We start from the raw sequence: 21222 nt of genomic DNA, 5'->3' as shown, positions 1-21222 counted from the left end.
CAGATGCAATGCTTGTATTGCTGCAAGAGGTGCACATTTCGAACAAAATCTTCATTAAAAAGTTTATAAATAAAATAATTAAAATAATAAATTAAATATATTTTTTTCTTTTTTCGTGATTTCCTGCGAAACAAAGCAAAAAGGAGCATATGTCTATAGGACTTTTTTTCTTAGTTTTTTACTCCTCTACACGCTCCCGAAGTTTTGCCATTTAATTTGGAAACACCCTGTATATTAAGCAAAAATACAAAACTAATATAATAATAATAATAATGCACATAAACTTTGACAAGATAAAATGGCAAAGTAAAATAATAATGCAAAGAAAAAACGAAAAAATTAGTGCTAGTCATATAGTATATGAAAGATGTGTGATTGTGTGCATTTCAAAACACTTGCGCACAATTGCCGTCGCGACCTAACTCAATATGACATGCGATTACTTCAACATTTCTTAATCAAACTTAATAAATAACAGCTCAAAAGACACACATAATAACATATAATAACGTATGCAATTTTAAACAAACAAACTAAAAATATGGATTTACCACCTTATTTTCTGAAATAACAAGAAAAGATATGATTTTACTTTTTTGTATTTCTCTGGGTAGCAACGTATTTATGTCGTATCTCTCTTTTGTAGTTATATCTTAAGAGGACGACCTTCTGCGTAAAAATTTCACCACAGTGATATCTTCATCCATTGGAAAAGTACCAAACCAGGATGCGCATAATTACCCACTGTGCACAGTTCCCCCACTTTCCTCTAATAAAAGTCTAGCCAAAGTGGAGAATCATGCTTTTGATTGGTTAAGTTAATTATGAGCCATTCACAGTATACAATTCAAGTAGCTTTCCGAACATTTTCGGAAAATGAGAGAAAGAAGGAAAGAAAGCATTATAGCTATCTATCATTTTTATCCACTTTTGCCGAACTCTTATAGAATCTCTAGAGGTTTGTTCGCGTCGCAAGATCCAACATGTTGCAACATGCTCCTACCATAGCTCCTACTCACTCTATCAAGCGCGTTGGAATGAATAAGAGTTATAGTAGGAGCATATTGGAACATATTGAAGCATGCGACGCGAACAAACCTTAGGTATAGGCATACCCAACCCAATTCGATTGTTTATAATTTTCGTAAAAATAAACATATTGTAAAAAAATTTTTTTCAATTCCAAATTAAACATAAAAAAACAACTATACCAAGCAAGTGTACGTATCTTTATTAAAAGAGTTGTAAGGCAATAGAAAAGGTATTAGAAAAGCATGGAAAAAAGAAAGCCAAGAGATGTGCCATAAAGTATATGCCGAAAAGGCATTGAGCTTCGATCTCATTAATAAGATTGCAATATTTACATAAATATAAATTTATATAATTTTATAATTTAATAGAGTGTATTTATATAAGATTTTATATATAAGAATGTTTTATGTTTTATGTTTTTATATATAAAATTAATTATTAAGAAATAAAACATATTCAATTCTTTTCATTTTTATTTCATGTGTCGTCAGTTATTTTAAAGTATATTAATTCAATATCTCGAGAATATTCAATTGATAAACAGAAGCTTATATTGAAACGTTTTGGTTCTACGTGTGGATTCGTACAGAATCAATATCGAAACCGACGATGGGATATCAGACACTTACAACGGCAACAACAACGACATTCATAATTATAACGGGATCATCCCGAGGGACGTAACGCAAAGCAAACATATTTCGCAGATATCTGCACCCTCCGTCGCCGGAGATCTCGCCCTTGAACTCCCCGAACCGTCGGTATGACGGTTAATGAAATACGTGACCGGAGCCACCGTCATAATCTCAAACACTTGATTCCGCGCCCGTACGACGGGAGAAATTGCGGAAAGGGTCCTGTCGCGCGTTTCTGATGCGCGCGCGAGCGAGCGCCCATCGATGTCGAGCCTTTGAAAATTTTCACCGGCGCGGGCGCGAGGCCATCCTCTGTGATGTCCGCCCTCAGGGTAGACGCCAGCGCGTAATGCTGTTTAACTATCTCTCTCTCTTTTTCTCTCGCACAGATTTCTGTTAAAAATGAGTAACAATAGCAATTCACTTCCGCTTTGATGTCCTTTTAATAATCGAAATCCCCAGAATTGATACGCAGAGAATAACCGGAAATAGAATCGAGTGAAAATTAGTTAATTGGTTGGTCGGTCCTTTGTGTCGTCAAATATTTTTTCAAATGAAATTCTTGTGTAATTCTTGGAAAATAATATAAAAGCTAAGATAACGTAAAAACTACGTGAAAGAACTTATCTTGTCGTAAGTAACGTTTCTATGTCTAATAGATTACATTTAAAGTTAATAGCTTTCAAAGAATAATTTTTCCATTACTCACGATGCCCTTTACATTTCCGGCAACTCCCGACAATTGAAAAAAAATAGTTTAATGTGAACGTGACGTCTCAATCGTGCTCATCTCGCGATGTTTATTTCGAGCAGGGTGGCACAAATTAAAAGACATGCGCTGCGGTGTGACTTACAAGCGGCGTCGTGTCATCACGCTCGTAGTCGTTTGAATTCGGCTTGCATGACGCGTTTCGGTAACGCAATATTGGCGCACCGGACTGGAATACAAATCGTGCGGAGGGTCGGTAAATGTACTGTTCTTGCAAGCCCACCTTCGACTTGCGAGGAAGAATTCACGGCGGACCTTTCTCCCACTTTTCCCTAACTTTCGATTTCGCCATCTACACTCGCCTCTTCGTTCTCCCCTATTGCCACCCCTTTTTCCGATATCTCTTCACCCTTTTTCAAGCGCGAAATGTAAAACTCATGTCGAAAGTTCGAAAAGAAGCTGCGAGGAGCGTTCTACCCTCGCGATGCTGAAGTGAGATGAACGAGGAGGGGTCCCCTTAATGGCTGGAAATAATCGAATGATCTTTTCCCTTCTTCGTCCGCGTCGTCGACGAATCTCTTAATTCGCAAGTTTTCCAGATGCCTCAACACAACGTCTCGTGGCGAATCAAAATGACATTCCTCAATTTACAAGCGGTAGCATTTTTAGGGTTTGTGAAATTTGTATTCTTTCTTTCGATGTTTTTGGGAAACATTATTATTAGCGATAATATGCAGTATAAAAGTCAGTTTTTTTTACATTGCTTCTCATCTATGGATTCAGAGAAATATTTCTTAAAGAAATCTAATCTGATTTTCCTAATATAAAAGGTATTAATATTTCGTGTAATTGTAGTAAGCAGTTAACATTCTGTTATTCAAATTTTAATTTAAAAAGCTCAATCTTGATAGATAAAATTAAAATAGAAAGAAAGTCGAGCAATTAAAAATCGGTCGGTGTGGAGAAATTATTTCTCCTCTTTGACAAGAAATATTGTTTCAGTAATCGTATAAAAATTACGGAAGAATTGCTATGTAGCGCTGTGCTTTTGTAAAAGCATAAGCTAAAGTCTATCGCAGGCAAATTTACATAAGAGCATAGCGTACAAGCGTCTCCGGCCAATGAGGCTTCTGGTATAAGCTTCGTAGTACAATACAACGGCTTAAGTCGGGCGCTTCATTGGTCGACGCGTTTATATGCTATGGCGATGTTCTTATGTAAATTAGCATGCAATGCTGCTGATGTATCAATATTAATATAACTATAGAAACAGTGGCAAAACGCGACAGAAACCTCATTAAGATATGCAACGTCGAGAAACCAGCTTAGAATTAATATTTACTTACAATGTAAAATATAATATTACACGGAAAGGACAATTTTATTAAAGTTCAGCAAAATTATATCTAAAAATTTAGTTAAATACAGATCTGAAAATAATGATGATAATGCTGCAAAAAGTTTTAACATTCTAGCAATTAATTTAACGTCTTAATTATTTTGACGTTCAACCAAAATTATATTTTTAGATTTTTATCTATAGTTAAATTTTTAAATATTTTAATGAAACCGTTCTTTTCTTGTAAATTTGAATTATAATTCGCATACGAAAACAAGATCTAATTATTAGAAGGAAAAGTGAAATGTATTTCCATTTATTTTGATTCTATTTATTTGTATTCAGTACAAAACATTTGAAAAAGTTTTAAATTTCTTCTCGATGAGAGCCAAATAAATGCGCTATTAAGCGCACTTTTTTGTCAACAATTATATCATTGCTCTTGTTTGTTCACCCATCTGATTCGCGCAATAACAAATGCGAGTCACGTAACTTTCTTCTTCGGTGCGATCATGATGTTAAAATGGAAAAAAACGTGTGGAACAGAAATTTTGCTACCAATTGAAAAAAGGACGCGATCAGCATTTTTATCGCGGCAAACGATAAATCATCTCTCGTCGTCGAACTTTTAACAATTACGTCAATCACGTATATTCATTTTTAGAAATCACAATGGGTTTTTCCTCGCATTGCATTTATAACTTGTGCTCTTGTGATTTTTTCCCAAATGCTTAATCAACAATAATAACTGTTTTATATATAAAGTAAATAAATTATTTTAGAATAGATTTTCTAACTCTAACTGTCTAGAAAAACATTCTCGTTAGAATTATAAAAGTGAATCTCAATTACACTCCATGTAACGAGCATGTTTTGTTAACTTATATTGATCTGTTTGCGTTGTTTGAATTTAATTACAATGATTAACAGTTAAAATAGACATTATTATTAGTTTATCTTTGAATATTATTTGAAATCTAATAATACAAATATACGAGGGCAAATCAATAAGTACCCGTGTTTGAAGACAGGTGACTTTGCTGATGCAAGTTGGCATTACCATCGTGTACTACCATCGTGTACTACCATCTTTCAAATGACGCCATATAAAATTTCAGAGTGATTCATGCAATAGTCTTGATTTGACAATTCGTAGTGAGAGTGTTTGATGTTTTTCGATACAATGCAAAAAGAACAATATCGATCCGTGACTCGCTTTTTATTTTTGGATGAAAAAACTTGCGAAGAAATAAAAACGAAGTTGGATGCCGTCTATGGGAATCCTTCACCATCTATGACAACCGTCAGATATTGGTTCAACGAATTCAAACGTGGTCGTTCGTCTGTTTTTAATGAGGAGCGCCCAAGCCGCCCGGCAGACGTGGTTACTGAGGAAATCGTTGAAAAAATCCACGACATGATTCTCGCTGATCGCCGAACGAAAGTGCGTGAAGTAGCAGAAGCCATAGGCGTGTCGTATGGAACGGCATTCAATATTTTGCATGATAATTTAGGAATGAAAAAGCTGTCGGACCTATGGGTGCCGCGATTGCTCACGGATTGGACAACAAGCGAATGCGGCTATCAATTTCAAAGCAACGTTTGGAGCTGTTCAAGCGCAATCCGAAGGAGTTTTTGCGTCGAGTAGTAACCGTTGATGAAGCATAAATTCATTACTACACATCGAAGACCAAGGTACAGTCAAAACAGTGGATTTCACCCGGCGAACGTGCTCCGAAGAAGGCCAAGATGGTCCCATCGGCCGGAAAAGTGATGGCCACTGTTTTTTTGAATGCGCAAGGCGTAATCTTCATCGATTACATGAGAAAAAGCAAAACTATCATGGGGCAGTACTATGCTGACTTATTGGGCCGATTCGATGTTGAATTGAAGAAAAAACGCCTCCATTTGGCGAAAAAAAAAATGTTGTTCCATCAGGACAATGCACCGGCTCACTCCTCCGCAGTCGCCACAGCCAAATTGGTCGAATTGCGGTACGAATTGTTGCTGCATCCACCGTACTTTCCGGATTTGGCTCCCTGCGATTTCTTCTTGTTTCCGAACTTGAAAAAATGGTTCGGTGGAAAAAGATTCACGTTGAATGAGGAGGTCATTGCCAAAACAGAGGCCTATTTTGCAGAGTTCGACAAATCGTATTTTTCGGAGGGGTTAAAAAAATGGCAGTAACGTTGGAAAAAGTGTATCCTCCTAAAAGAGGATTACGTTGAAAAATAAAAAAAAGTTTTGTGAAAATCTTGCGTCTTCATTACTAACACGGGTACTTATTGATTTGCCCTCGTACATTGCTTTGTTTTTCCCAACCGCGACAATTTGCAATGAACCGGCTTATGATAATTTTAGGTGTCTTTATCTCACCGTAATTCGTGTCACAGTAAAGGGTTACGAGATGGTAGTACATTTTTGTATGAATAGAATAAGATGTAGTCGCATTTACATGTAGATGCATGAACTACGGAATGTCTACCGACGATGCTGTTCGATGAAAACCGTATCAAAAATAAACAGTCCTGAGGGGATGCTTTTCGCCCTCGTATTCACGCAACGAAATGGTTAGCGATTGTAGGCTAGGTACGATGAACACAGGGGATGAGGAGGCAAAACGTGCGAAACACACGTTCATGGACAGGAAATATCCTCGTTGGAATTTACGAGTCGGTAATTCCAAAAATTGCATAGCGATACGAACTTTCTGCACAATATACTGTGATTCATTTTATCCTATTTGTTTACAAGTAATTTCCGCCGGCAATCGAAAAATAAATACTAAGCAAACCTTATAAAAACTCAATGTGTTAATAAATTTTTAACGATTTATAATTTTTAACTGACTAATATAATATGAATACTCTCTTAAAATGAAGACTATAATATAATCTATAACTATATGAACAAATGTCTATAATCAAACACTAATATCCCCCCCCCTCTCTCTCTCTCTCTCTACTGTAATCAAAATCAGATAAGTTTTACATTTTTTTTCGCCTCCGTAGTAGAATCAAACTGTTTAATCCAGTGAAAATGTATAATATAAAATTATTCAATCTTACCTCTTATGTAGCAAGCCATTAAATCTACAAGTCTAATAGAATACAATTAAAGTCTAATAGAATGAATTAATAATGAGCATGTGCTTCGTAAAAATCTTTCCGGATTGACAAATTTCCGCAGCAGTTTGCCAAATGGTGGCCGATAAATTCGGGGAAAGCTCGGTTGTGCAAATAAGCGAAATCCGTTCAGCGGTCCGCTCGAAGAGCGATCGCATTTACATCGTGGAATTTTCGACTCGTTGCTGGCGCACAGTGTGATAACTCCCGGGATAACAACTCGGAAAACTTTTCATCCACCTCCGGCGGATCTGCAGAATGGTATATGGTAGCGGCAGAGAAGAGCGAGGCTGGCGACCAGACGAGAAAGGGTGCCAGAATGTCGGCTCGCGCGAACGCCCTTCCATCGCGCAATGTCGTGAAATATGTCGCGATTTACACGGGAGATTGGCGTCATTGGCGTCTAGGGAGCGAACGAGTGAGAGCCTCCCCTCTTTTCTCCTTTTCTGGCATTATCCCCTGGTCTACCAAATTCCCACCCCTCCGCATGCCCTGATCGTGTTATCCTCTAACCCCTGCATGGGCAGGAGTGGCTTGCCGGATCAAAAAAGCATTCGGGGAAATCGAGATCCCAGTGTCTGCCTGAGCGATGCAAAATCGAACCTCTATGAGACTCTTCCCCGCACCTCTCTTTACCCATCAATTTTGTTCATCGTTCTTCTCTTTTTTTCTTTTTTTTTTATCACCCATTCTATCGATGATATCCGATTTCCTGAAAAATTGGTTCATCCATCGCTTTGCAAAAACCATTATCTAACAATTTATTAACCTGGTATGGTTATTCTCTTTATAATTCAAATCTATCTCGTAGTTTAATTACCGAAATCGAAGATAAGCTTAATTTTTATTAATCTTTTAGGAACGATATTTTGTTATTAAAAAACAATTTTTTTTTACTGATTTTGCTTAAAAATATCTTCATAAGAGAAAAATCTATTAATAGGATAAGATTGCCAAAATCGCACCATTTTTCAGACAAAGGCTTATAATTCAGAAATTATAAAGAATATTCTTAAATTTTTTATAGCATAATTAACTGCAATCTTTTTCTTTTTTATACAATTTTTTCATAATTTTCTTTGCATTATTATAATATTTTAATGTGGATCTTTTTAGTGCGATTTAGGCAAGAAAGAAACCCATTACCTAAATCGCATACTGAAATTCCTCATTTAAAATGTTATAATCCTATACAGCACACTTTGTCCCAGAGATTCTCTTCTTGTGAACATTTTCAGGACGTCCTTCAAAACGTTCCTTGAACATATATGCTATATGGAGTAATGTAAAGAACTTAAAAATTACATAAAAAAACAAAAAAGATTTATTTTATTATGTTAAAAACTTAATAATATATTTTTCTAAAACACATGATAATTTCAGGAAGTAATTTGAAGAGTTTAAATGTGAAACAAAATAAATACTTCGCAGGTTTACAATATATATTTTTACATAATAATAAATGGAATAAAAATGTAAGAAATGTAGAGAGGATTAAGGAACAACCATTCCAAATCGAATTTTTATCGAAAAGATTAAAAAAAACTAAATCTCTCGCAAGCAGTTCGTTTAAAAAGATATCTTTCGTTATTATGCTACAAATTCTAATTTCATGAGTTATTATACAGTACATCGTAACTAATTAAGTAAGTTTATGCCGCAAGGGCGAAAGTAACCATAGTTTGCTAATAGTCTGTCACGGAGCAAGCATCTATAGGTGCAGTGAGGTGCAACGACTGTCCGCTCGTCCTCGCCATCGTTCGGCTGGCACCTGTCAAACTTCATCAGCATTGCTTAACACTCGGTCGCGCTACGGCGCAAATTAATCCTGCTGTAATATGGAAATACGTCATTCGAGAGGATACGACAGATAACTGGTCAGGCAGTATGGGCTAAGGGGTAAGGAGCGCAGAATAGAAAATAAGGGCGGAATACCTCGGCAACGGAACCGTATGATGGGTTTATAGATTATCGTGCATTTGCTCGAAGACGGTAGTGATAAGCCTCTCATGCTGATTTCGCCTATTCGTGAATATTATAGGATATCTCTTATAAATTTGTAGAAGGGAATATCAGAAGCTATATATTAGATTTGGATATTATAATATTAACAATTTATATACTTATGCACAATGTACAGTTTATTTATTACTATAAGGAGGTTCGACGTTCGATAAAGTAGGCCAAAAAAACAGTCTTAAATTTAATTATGCATTTTTCACGTCAAATATGTGATAGAACATATAGCACTTACAACCCATTTATACAATAAAACGCATTTGTACAATTTTAGCACTTAGAACGGTTTTTGCCGCGGCACGTTTCAATTTTCCAAGAGAATTCATTAATAAAAACGCCAAAATTTCTGGCTATGAGAATGAAATTTTATTGAGATACTCGCGTGTAGAACGTTTCCAATCACAGAATAAATAATAGATACATTGTTACTCTATTTCTTTCAAATTTATTAACGATTTCGAAAGTAATTTTTTGTTAATTTAACGTACTCGAATTTGATTCCGAGGACAAAGTTACAAAGCGGGAGATATGACACCCAATCGATGCTGCGATGATTCGTTTTTGCGAGGCAACCAAATTTCCACGGGAGTCAGGAAGCAAGGTATAGGTCTCAGTGGGCAGCTCGTTCAATCAACATATCCCGGCAAATGAGCAATAGATCGGTGACGTGCATACACATCGACTGTGTGCACTGCGTACACACACGGATACGCACACACGCGTAGGTAATCCACAGCGTGACTATTAGTCGTAAGTCAATAATAAAGCCCTTGTCCTGCCGCGGCTATAATGGCCGCGGTGAATTATTCTGGTCGGGATGCATTGTCCTGGCTGGGTCGCCGGCCGGCTTGGAATTGTCGGCTGAGCACGCACATGGCGATATACGCGGCCGCATATGTGCACGTCGAATGCGTGGCTGTTTGCGCGTATGACGCGCATAATTGAGATGGATGTCGATTGATTCGCGGCCGGGTTTCGTTCGCGTGGTCTGCCTATTGGCAGCTCATTGTTAACACTCAAGTAGTAGGCTCAGTTTCCACGTGGCTTTAACATAATTGCACAATGCGTCATTGGCTGTCTTATGGCGATGAAGATAAATTGCACATTTTATTGAATTATATGATTTATTAAAGTTTACTTACTGATAAAAATGTACGTGGAAAGAATAAGAAGAGGAAATATTATCTTTCTTGAAATTATAATAAATTTTATTAACTAGTGCAAAAGAATTCTGATTATCTATTTATGTTCTTTGATAATTAATTATTTAATTTTACTAGTAAGTGCATTAGTTTTTAGGTGTATTCGAAGAAAATTTATACTGAGTTTGAAGATACTAGAGCGAGTAGTAACTCGATATTCAAAGGAATTGCATATAAGTTTACCTGTACCATATATAAACGTGGAGATCAATTTCTTCTAATTATAAAAGATCTTACTTAGCACAAACAGAATTACGATTAATGTATTTTTCGGTAATAATTTAATTTTGTTGAGAAGTAGGTTTTTAAATGCATATTTGAAAAAACTTACACCAAGTCTAAGATTACTAGAATGAAGTAAGCAATGATAGCGTAGAGCGAGGCGATTCAGATCAATTTTTCCTCATTGATAAAAAAAATTTATGGAATTCGTATTTTTAAAGAAAGCGCTTTCGGATATTGTTTTTTGCAAAGTTATTTTTAAAAGTGCAATATCACTTGCGCGTCATGGAGAAACACAGACTGTGAGCTTTTGCTTCGTCGTGTATTCTTTCCAATAAATTGTTCGCTTACTTGCAATCCGCGTGTGTCCACGTGATTGAATACGCGAAAAGAAAGTTTCGCACAAATTGCACGCTCCAACCCGATCTTCAAAAGGATTCTACCGCGCTTCCTTCTGTCTTTTCCCATTATTTTCTGTTCGAAGAGATAAACTCGGTTACCTGATATATACGTTTTTCAATATCACTTCTCGCTCCGATATTTTCTCGATTTCCTCCAAGTTGAAGATATAGACCTGTAACAACTTTTAAATCAATCTGAGGTTTTATCAAAGTTTATTGTGGACTTTATCAAATAATCCATCGATAGAATTTACACCATCGCAGATTCTATTAATGTTTAAAGTGGTTAAAATGAATGGTTGAAGTTAATAATTGAAATTGCGCTTGTGGTTTAATCCTCGCAAACAATTCAACTGTAATTTCGATTAATCGTATTTTCTTTAGCTCGCGGGCATTCTTGTTAACTTGCAGCTCAAATATATAGACGTCACTTGCCTACGGGATGCATTTATGGAAATGCTCTCACTTGCCTACGGGATGCATTTATGGAAATATTATACAACGATACAACGCATAAATATCAAGCAGATTATGTCACTAGTAAAATTACCATTGTCGATTCGACGGTATCATCAATAAACGTCCACGTGCTATCACGATCATTTCGTTTGTCAATACACTCTTAATCTTGTATCGTATAGTACTTCTAAATTTGGAGTACAAATTTCTTAATGAAAATGAGTTACACAGTTTATACACTAGTATAGGAGACATTTTTTTGAAAACATTTATAAATAATAGCTCAAATATATATTTTATGTATAAATATTTTCTACATATCGTAAAGGTTAAATTCTTCTATATTCACGCATGCGATAATACCATAAGAGCATTCAACAGATCACTCAACATGTTGCAACTCAACAGTTGCGCAATAGTTCTGCTAAACGCACCCAAGTCAACATATTTCCGTTTATTTTATATTTATCTCCACAGATATGCGCAGTGTTTGGCTTATATTTATCTCCACAGATATGCGACACATTGAAAAGTTCTATTTCCGTTATTCTAAAAAAATGTTTTATGTAAAATTCATCTTTTGCATTCAACTAATTGTGAGTATGAATAATAGTAATATAATGAAATAGAAATTTTATTTGGATCCATTTTTTTACTACGTTGTGACAATTACTGTTGCCTTTGTATTTGCCTAGCATTAAAAAGAAGACTTTATTGATTCGATTGCATTGTCCGTTGCTAGATGCCTGATGCCGATAGCGGGAATTTTCGAAGGGCGGAGATCAGTACCATCGATCCTCGCGATTCTACAAAAATGTCAAAGAGATCGCCAGTTTGATGATGAACGATTGTAGGTTGCTCGATGGAATGGCAGCGAACCCGGTGGTCTTTAAAATATTCAAGCGAGAGTGTGTTTGACGGCCAATCGGAAAGGACGAAAAGTCGCACTGGACGTTGGGACTCGCTCTTTCAAAATCGGCTCTTTCATCCCTATGGAGTTCGCCCCCAGAAGTCCAGTTGGTTCGCAACCAGTTCGCTGGATCGCGAAGAGAGAAAAAGGGAAAGGACAGAAGGGAGGAAGGAGGAGAGGAGAAAGGGTCTATTGTGTCTTTCAATGACAATCGCCGTGGCCGACGGACATTTGATCGAATCAATCGATTGGTTTCTACGGTTCTTCTAAACATAGTCCGGGGTGAGAGAGAAACGCTAAGAGAAGGAGAGGGATTGGAATGAAAGAAAAAGAGAAGAGAGGCTCGTGTAGGCGGGACAATCTCTCTGGAGTACCAGACAGTACATGGATGGAGGAATGGAGAGGTAGAGAAAACGAGAGAGAAGCTGTTAGAGTGAAGAGCAAGGGAGAGACTCGGGAATATCCATGGTAGCTCCGGGCTCATTTGAATCCGACGCTCAATAATATCCCTCAGGAGTACCGAAATATCTCAATATGTGTATATAACATCGTGCTGCGGCGTAGCTTACGATCTCTAGCGATATTTGCTTCGGCGATGTTATCCATCAAGATCACATAATACAATTCGTCGGGATTCTTGATATGTAAAGAAGGTCTCCATAAGAATTCTCTGTGTGATGAATAACCAGAATAACGATCGCCAAGTTAATAATCCACTTAAATAAGCATTTAAAGATCTTTGGTGAACTTGTTCCGACGCTGCATTACTCATGCGAAAATTTACATACATATTTGACCAAATCTTATTAATTACGAACACGCTTGAAGAAATTACGGGGCATGATTAAAAATCTGAAAAACAAAAGTATATTCTGCTGGATTCCAAGAGGAATATAGAAAAATATTCCGCTAGTATGATAACACGATAAAGTGTCCCAAGGACTCTGTTGGCAGGGCTCGGCTCGCTCGGTAGCAAACGGGGAAGTCACAGGCAAAGAGCAACATTCGCCTGGAGGGATGGATTTTCCTGTCAGAGGTGGAGTTTAGAGGTCGGGAAATTAGTTTAGTTATGCGCCCGGCAGGGACGTCTCTTACGTTTCCACTACCGACGTAAGACCTCGACGAAGCACGTACATGTTCTAGGGCTCTCCTCCTCTCTGTCCTCTCTCCGCACACTCCCCCTCTCTTTTATTCCTCGCAAACTTCCTCGAGTCTTCTCTTCAGCGACTCCAGCGCTCGCGCTCTCCCTCTCATACATTCCGAAGAATCGAGCTGGCTAGCGGCCTTCAGAAGAATCAAGCTGAGGGAGAGAATTTTCCGAGGTGAGAACAAATCGAGCGAGTGAAGGAGAGAGTCTTCAAGTACGAAGTAGCATTGAGGACTGTTGCTACTTACTACTCCGGAACAGCTGGCTGACGAAGACATCATTGACTCAAGATCTCAGTCTTTCTCTCTCTCACGCGCTCTAATCCTCCTGACTATCGAGCGATCTTAAACGCGCTCGTTATAAGTGCCGCTTTGTTCGTTGCGCCGCGCTTGAGTGCCATTTGAAATTTAAAACGTTAACGGAATACTCTGAATAGCAGAAATTAAGTTCAGTTTGCTGTCGATTTAATCTCACGACAAAGTATAATATTTCAAATACTTTTTTGTGACAAATAAGTATTTGTGCCGAATAAGTATAGAGTGGAGAACGTGTGAGGATCATATTTGCATTGAAATTAAATGGTTCATGAAGTTTAAAAGGTTAAAATGGAAATTTGTCGAATGATATATAATAACATTAAATCTCTTTCTATCGTAACTTCTGGTATACTTTACAGCAAATCATCATATATTTTGTATTGTAGAACACAAACTAACAGTATAACATATTACGTCAATATTATAATTTCCCATTCAACAATATAAATATAACCTAATACCTATTGTACATACCAGTTACATTGAGTACGAAATTATAATTTGGTAATATTACTATTAATTTGTATTCTATGGATTTAACTAATCATTTTCTGAATGCGTTTATTAATCCTCCGCCAACAACTGGGGTGTTTAAACACACAATTGATATTTTGATTGTAAATTTTAGTAGATAAATCTCTAAAAGAGTAAATAAAGTACAATCCAACTTCTATGATAATAAAAACTTGTTGTTTGTTAAAGTTTTGATAAGTACAGATTTTATATATATAATCCGGAGCAATAAAATGTTTTGTTTCTCAAAGAACCCTATTACTGGCGGAAAAGTTAAAACTTTTACTGGCGGAGGGTAAAAATATCTAATAAATAATCGAGATGTTTACCTATTTATAATCTCATATTGACTTACTTGAGAGTCTTCTTCGGTAAATATCGCGTCAAACGCGAACATCTTTGGCGCCGCCACAGTAGGCCGTCGATCTTCTGCTGATGAAGATTGCCCAGATGCTGGATCCACTAATGTAACTTGTTTTTTACGCTTATCCGCACTGAAGAAGCTACCCCCATCTCCAGATGACACCCTTAGCATAACTTTCACCTGAGTAACAAAGAGAGAATGTAATTAAATTTCATTTCTATTAAAATCAACGGTAGACTTTTAAATTGATCAAATGTTAAATCTGAAACGTGATGTGTCAGCAAAATTACTCAAACTCATTTAATTAAACACGTAATACATTATATAAATATTACATTTTAGTATAAATGTGTATATATATATATAATATATACATACGCATGTATATATATATTGTACGTATAATACATACTTTTTATATTGAATTTTTACAAAGACTTAATTTTAACACGAATCTCAAAAGAGTTAAATAATTGTATAATTTTTTAAAACTAAAAATTATTTAGAAAGAACTATTTTGTAATATTCTATTATTCTTCTATCTAAAAATATACAGTAATCCAGTTTTAGTAAGATCAATCGCATTATTCGTTTAGTGTTGCAAGCATAAATATAACTCTTTAATCGTGATTGCAGGACGTTACTATAGTTACCGATAAACTCGTTAATTATTGTGAAATTGAATCAGTTTTGGAATCTGCCAATTGAAGAGACATCAGATTACATTTAGTGATTAAAGATAAAGCTTTTCCATCACTTACACGCTTGACGAATTCGTTTTAATAGGTTAATATTACATAATAAATTAGCTTATCTCTTGCATCAAATAACGCGCCCATTAAAATTATTTGATAGACAGTTTCTAACGACAAGTGAACGTCAAGTCTAAAATTACTTTGACTCACGATTTAATCAATCGGTCATTGAACGAGTCACGGTACTTATTGCAATAAATGTATTCATGAATACATGTCACACAAAATTATTAAAACAAAATTGCGTTTAAATCACAGTATTAACCTTCAGTGATACCTCTGCCGATTATTTTATGTAAATATCACGATTAATATAATGTGATATAATTAGTATAGAAATAACAACAGGATAATGTGTGTATAATAATTCATTATTACTCGTATGAGATTATGCCAGTTATGTACAATTATGTTTCACACGCTCACGCACAAATTTAATTGAAACTTTTACACACATATATATATATTGTACTTTACATTGTTTTTCAGTCACTTATTATGAATATATATTATTATGGATACAGGTGAATATATACTCTTTGCATTGAATTTTTAATACAAAGAATTAATTTTAATCACACGAATCTCAAAAGAGGCAAAAATGAACAGTTAACAATTATACCTTAAAAATGCCACATAACATTCAATTACGATATTCGAGCCGCAATGGACGCTGGGTAATGTGATAGCGGAGAAACGCATGTATCCAAATACGCGAGAAGATATTTATCGGCCACTCGTGAAATCGAATATTGCTCACAAACGTCGAGCGGACAGTTGAGCATGCTGGCAAACAAGTAGTTGCTGCTTTATTAAAAACCATACATTGGATGACGAATTGCAACCTCATTTATCTATAACCCTCAGTTGTTTTTGGATTTTTTGTATATTCAGTATTTTGTTAATTATTCAAGGCTGATTCATATATACATATGGATCGCACCTGATTCCAAGAAATCATTAAAAGGAAATTTATTCATAATTTTTTTTTCAGAAAATCGCTAATTAATAAAGTGTTTACTAATTTTGTACATGTTGTAATTTGGCGATTTATTGCTTCTTCAAACTTGAATAATATTTAAAAAAATAACATTTTATTATTAGTATATTGATACTGTCCAGAACAATACAAATCAGAAAAGTAAAAATAAGGAAAAACGATTTTTAAAAATTTAATCGGTATTAAGTTGTTCTTCCAGCGAACTCTCCAATTATTCTTATCTAAGATTTACACCATATTTTACGCTCGCGCGTGATTTAAGCGAATTCGAACGTCCCGACCGATAAGACGCGGCGCGGCGCACGCGTTCTTCCGCGCAAAGTCACGGCGATGCATTATTAAAGCCGCATCCGGTCCCGGTGCACCCAGATCGATGTTGTCGGTACCGCGAGCGGTCCACGATTTGCTCGCGCATCGACTCGTTCGTCTGTCCGTCTGTCTGTCTGTCCAGGAAATTGGGTTTGGAGATTTCGTTCAGATTGCGGTGCACGTCCTATCTCTTGCATGCGGAAACACACCCCCGTCGCTACGACACACAGGTACAAAAACAGACACGCGACTTTTTTTTTGTTTTTGTCCCCCAACCGCGTGTCGCCATCCCGTCTTTCTTCCCGACATCCTTGTCGCCTCCTGCCACGTCTCTCCGCCACGTAATAGTTTCGCGAAAAGACCGGAGCTCTACTGATCGAGCGACCGGAAATAAAACGGCTCCCTCGACGGTCTTGTGCGAGGAACTCTGCATGCATCGATCGTACGGACCTCTTCAGTGCCCTTCACCCTTTCACGAAGGGTGTCCCACTCGAAGGTGAGTCGACGCCCTCTGTCCCATCCGTTCCCTAAGACCTGGCTATCTGTGAGGTAGCCCTACGTGCTTGCCCGCAGCCACCCGGTATTTCGTTACGAAGCTGATTTCGAGGAGGGATATCAATTCCGCTCGAATAGGACCGGTCGGAGGAGATTCGGTCCCAGGTCCTCGAAGCTGGCGAAGGACACTTTGCACTTCCAAACTGGTTCCAGTTTGCAACGCGTTATAGCCAATACGCGCAGAAATTTGTGACGTAAGAATTAACAAGAACACTGCGTTGAAGAAATAGAGTTTTGCAGTAAATAGAGTCTGAATGTTTGTGAGAGAACATTGCATATGAAATCCATAACTATGACTTTTTATTTAGTTTTTGTTACTAAAATTTTTATTAAGACGATAAAATATTTTTTTACAATATAGTATGCGAAATTTTAACATGTTTTTTTCATATTTTTATGTAAATTGTTATTTTTTTTATAAATTTGAGGAAAAACTGCAGGAAAGATAAATTTTTAAACATATGAATTTGTCATGGAAATAATTGATATTGATTTTCCCTGAAAGAATCGCGTAGTATACACAATCAATTATTGAGCAGAATATAAAACTATATCATGTACACATATTGCATGTAAAATTTCTCAGGATGATTGTCAAAATGTTGTAAAATACGATTCCCTGCCTGCAAATCTCTTCGTAACGCTGCTTGAAATCGGTTGTTTTCTTGTCGAATTGAAAATGTTCCAGTCTCTCGCAATCTATTAAATGTCAACATAAACACTCTTCGGTTTGGCACTCTTCTGTTTGGAAATCGTCGTGCATATTCTCGCACCGCCTTTAAAGCATTACCGTTGCAGAAACCGTATACAAAAACCATATCAGCATATTCACTATTAGAATACGTACGCGGCATATTGCAAAAGACAAAATTCATCTACTGTTAAAGGCTTTCAAAGAGCGACTGACAAATTCATAACAGAAAGTGGAAAATGTAATCAAATATGTCGGTGTTAGATATGGCAAGAAATGTAAACATTTTTTTTCGATTTCTCTGAAACGGAGCAAAAACGAGCATATGTCTATAGGACTTTTTTTCTTAGTTTTTTACTCCTCTACACGCTCCCGAAGTTTTGCCATTTAATTTGGAAACACCCTGTATATAAATTAATATACAATTCAATGCATAATTGTCAAGCTGCGATGCTTGTTAATTCATTTTAATTTGCAATACGATTCCAATTTACTTGATATCCACATTTTTCCGCAACATTCTTTCTTTTTTGCTCGTAATTTTTTGAAGAAGAATTTTCGAGGTGTTTCTGTAAGAGCAATCTTCATCATGTCCGAGAGTCCCACCGTTTGATAGACTTTCACGTACCGCAATAAAGTGCTTGAAAATTACATTTCGAGATGGAGGCCTTCGGTAAGCCTGCCTCGTAACCATCAAAGTTCGGCCAAGTACGTACAGTCCTCGAAACAGAACGGGGGGATTTTACCGCCGCTCGACTCGAATTTATGCGTCCTCTCCACGGGCTATGAATCCAGGTTTACACGCTGGTACGTTGGAATTAATTAATTCGTGGTCCAGTCTGAAACATGTAACTGATTCGGACGAAAGCTTAACGATAAACTGTGATCAACGCGCTAGTGATCATAGAGATCTCTCTAAGATTTATTAAGAGCTTAATCTAACGAGTAATTTACTCATTGCGTTCAAGTGATTTTACAAATTGGTGATAAAATCCATTTTGAAAATATTTTGGTATCTCCTCAGGTATTTTCTTCGTAAATTTTTTAATTATTCTCATACATATACGCATTAGTATTTTAAATAAAGTATATTTTTAGTACAAATAGAGTTAATGTTAGTTGAAAACGAATTACATATATATTGACCGAAAATAGGATTTCTCTTATTCTCATCGATCCAATTTCAAATTGTAATATTGTTTATATGCGTCTCCTCGAAAAATGACGTTCTCTCATTATTGGTTATTGCAACAAATATTGTCGAAGCGTTGATGATCAAATTAGAAGGATGTCTGTACGAAATTTAGGAGATCGGGGTTATCGAATTCCGATTGAGGTAATATCTTTCGCAATTAAATTAAATTATTCGCAGTTTTTAAGATTCGTATTAACATTTAATTATTTATATTCTTATAAAGATGCTTACTGACATCAATTTTGTTAAATTACTTGTCAATTTAATATGTGATGTTACTATTCTAATTCTGTTCACGATTGCATTTCAAGAGTGAAAAAGATTTTGACGCGCCATTTGCAATATTGGATTTGTATATAAATTCACATCGAAATTTAAGCATTGAGATATACTTTGATCGAAAAGGATTTCTTTTGCTTAATTAGATATACCCTCATCTAATTACTACTCGGTCCAATTTCGAATTATAATTCTTCATTTAGTAAAATTATCTTATTAATTATAAAAATAATTTTATAATGGGCTGTAATGGATGCCATTAAAAGAACGTATAATGTATATACGCTTAGGTAATGCCATCGGAAATGACACCTGCGATGAAAGTAGCGCGTTAATTCTTTAACGTTTGAACCCACGATGCGCTTATACACTATGTTAGGTTATAACATACAAGTGTTTTATGACGGCACTCGTCCTCGGAAGTATTATCCGCCAATTTACGATCATGGCGCGACGTGTTCGGCGCTTATAAATGAGCGATATGTCGCGTAAAGTTCCACATAAATTCTCGTCTAACCCACGATCGGGTCATCGTCTGTACGATAAAATCAAGCGATGATTGATTTGCATGTCGGCGATAAATAATGTAACGCGATAAACGATATAACATCGTTGCAAATCATTTTGTAAACTGAGAATGACGTCTAAAAGTGTGAAATTATATGCGCTTAAAGGATAAATATTCATAGTGAATAGAAAAAAGATGTACCCAAATAAAAAATAAAAAGTATAGTAATACAAACTGTTGAGACTATCTTAATTACCGAAAATTAAAGTTAATGAATTTAAACGAATTGGAGACTTTAAGTTTAATTGATATTTAATAAGATATTTAATAAAACTTGAAACTTGCTTAAAAACGATTTATCGTATTTGTATAATGTAATCTACACGGTGATCTGATTCAAGCCATACGCCGAGGGTTTATAATAAACAGAATTAACTTAGTATGGGGGGAGTTATATTATAAGTGTACACCTGAATATCAGTGATACTACTTCACGCCGGTCAAAAATTTTGTAATAATCTACAATAATAATTATTGAGCACTAGAGAACCAAGGAGACGATGCCAGCACGAGTTTAACGCTAAAGATCAGGCAGCTAGTAAAGGTCTGACAGCAATCTAACTTACATTCTGTATGGTTTGCATTATATCTGTATGGTTCTGCATGGTTTGCATTATATCCTATTACACAAGATTATATAAGTCAACAGAAAGTGCTGAGATTGATAACAATCGTAAACTTTATTGTAAACTGTAGATCTCTTTCATAACAATAATCATACTAAAAATAATTACAATAATAAATTGAAATATCTGGGGGTAATGTATGGCTCCGTGTAGAAGCGATTCATATATACTTTGGTTTATAAGAGACAAATTAAAGAATTGAAAATTTTGAAAAAAGAATACAAAATATATTTGCAGTATAAAATTATAATCTATTTCAGCAATAATATATTAACATATCGCTCATTTGCTACACAATGACATAACTAAGAAAATAAGTGAATAGTTTAAAATTTTGTGATATTAATTTTTAAATACAACTTTGGTTAATAACTGATTACAGAGGAATAAAAAAATATGTCCTTTTAAAATATGTTCTTTTTTTATTTCTTTATGTTTCAATTCTCTTTCTATGAGCAACTAAAAAAATAATTTTAAGTAGGTGATCGATACATGTATATACGTATAGATCGAATATATGAGTATGTATTTCTATTACCGCAATAGCACAGATATTTAAATAATCTAACTATCAGTGAAAGAGAATTTCACAATAATTTATAGTAATTGCTTTCATCTATTATGATTTGATCTATTGTGTCAACGTTCATGTATAACTCGATATTCTGGCTTTATATGTTGTGTGAAATGAAATTGATCGAAAATTAGATTAGATTTCTTTCTCTGATAGCGCCGCAGAGATATTGGCCATTATGAACGAGATCTGATTGGCGGATCACAAAGCTTTCAGGTGAGCCTGTGCCACGAGAGACGCGAATGACGGAAACTAATTGTTGAAATTGGAGTGTGT

At 35.8% G+C, this 21222-nt stretch overlaps 1 protein-coding gene across 1 annotated transcript in view; it reads right to left on the bottom strand.

Annotated features, from left to right (window-relative positions):
• LOC108730429 (kinesin-like protein CG14535) overlaps positions 1–14565 on the bottom strand; it is a 46069-nt gene extending 31504 nt beyond the window's left edge. The window contains exon 1 of the mRNA XM_018460133.1: positions 14386–14565. Coding sequence (XP_018315635.1) covers positions 14386–14565 — 180 coding nt within the window. The remainder of the gene's footprint in view (positions 1–14385) is intronic.
• Between the last annotated feature and the right edge of the window lie 6657 nt (positions 14566–21222).

The sequence above is a fragment of the Mycetomoellerius zeteki genome, unplaced genomic scaffold, assembly GCF_001594055.1.
Source record: "Mycetomoellerius zeteki isolate Tzet28-1 unplaced genomic scaffold, Tzet1.0 scaffold914, whole genome shotgun sequence".
NCBI lineage: Eukaryota > Metazoa > Arthropoda > Insecta > Hymenoptera > Formicidae > Mycetomoellerius > Mycetomoellerius zeteki.
This window is presented reverse-complemented; position numbering and strand designations above follow the sequence as displayed.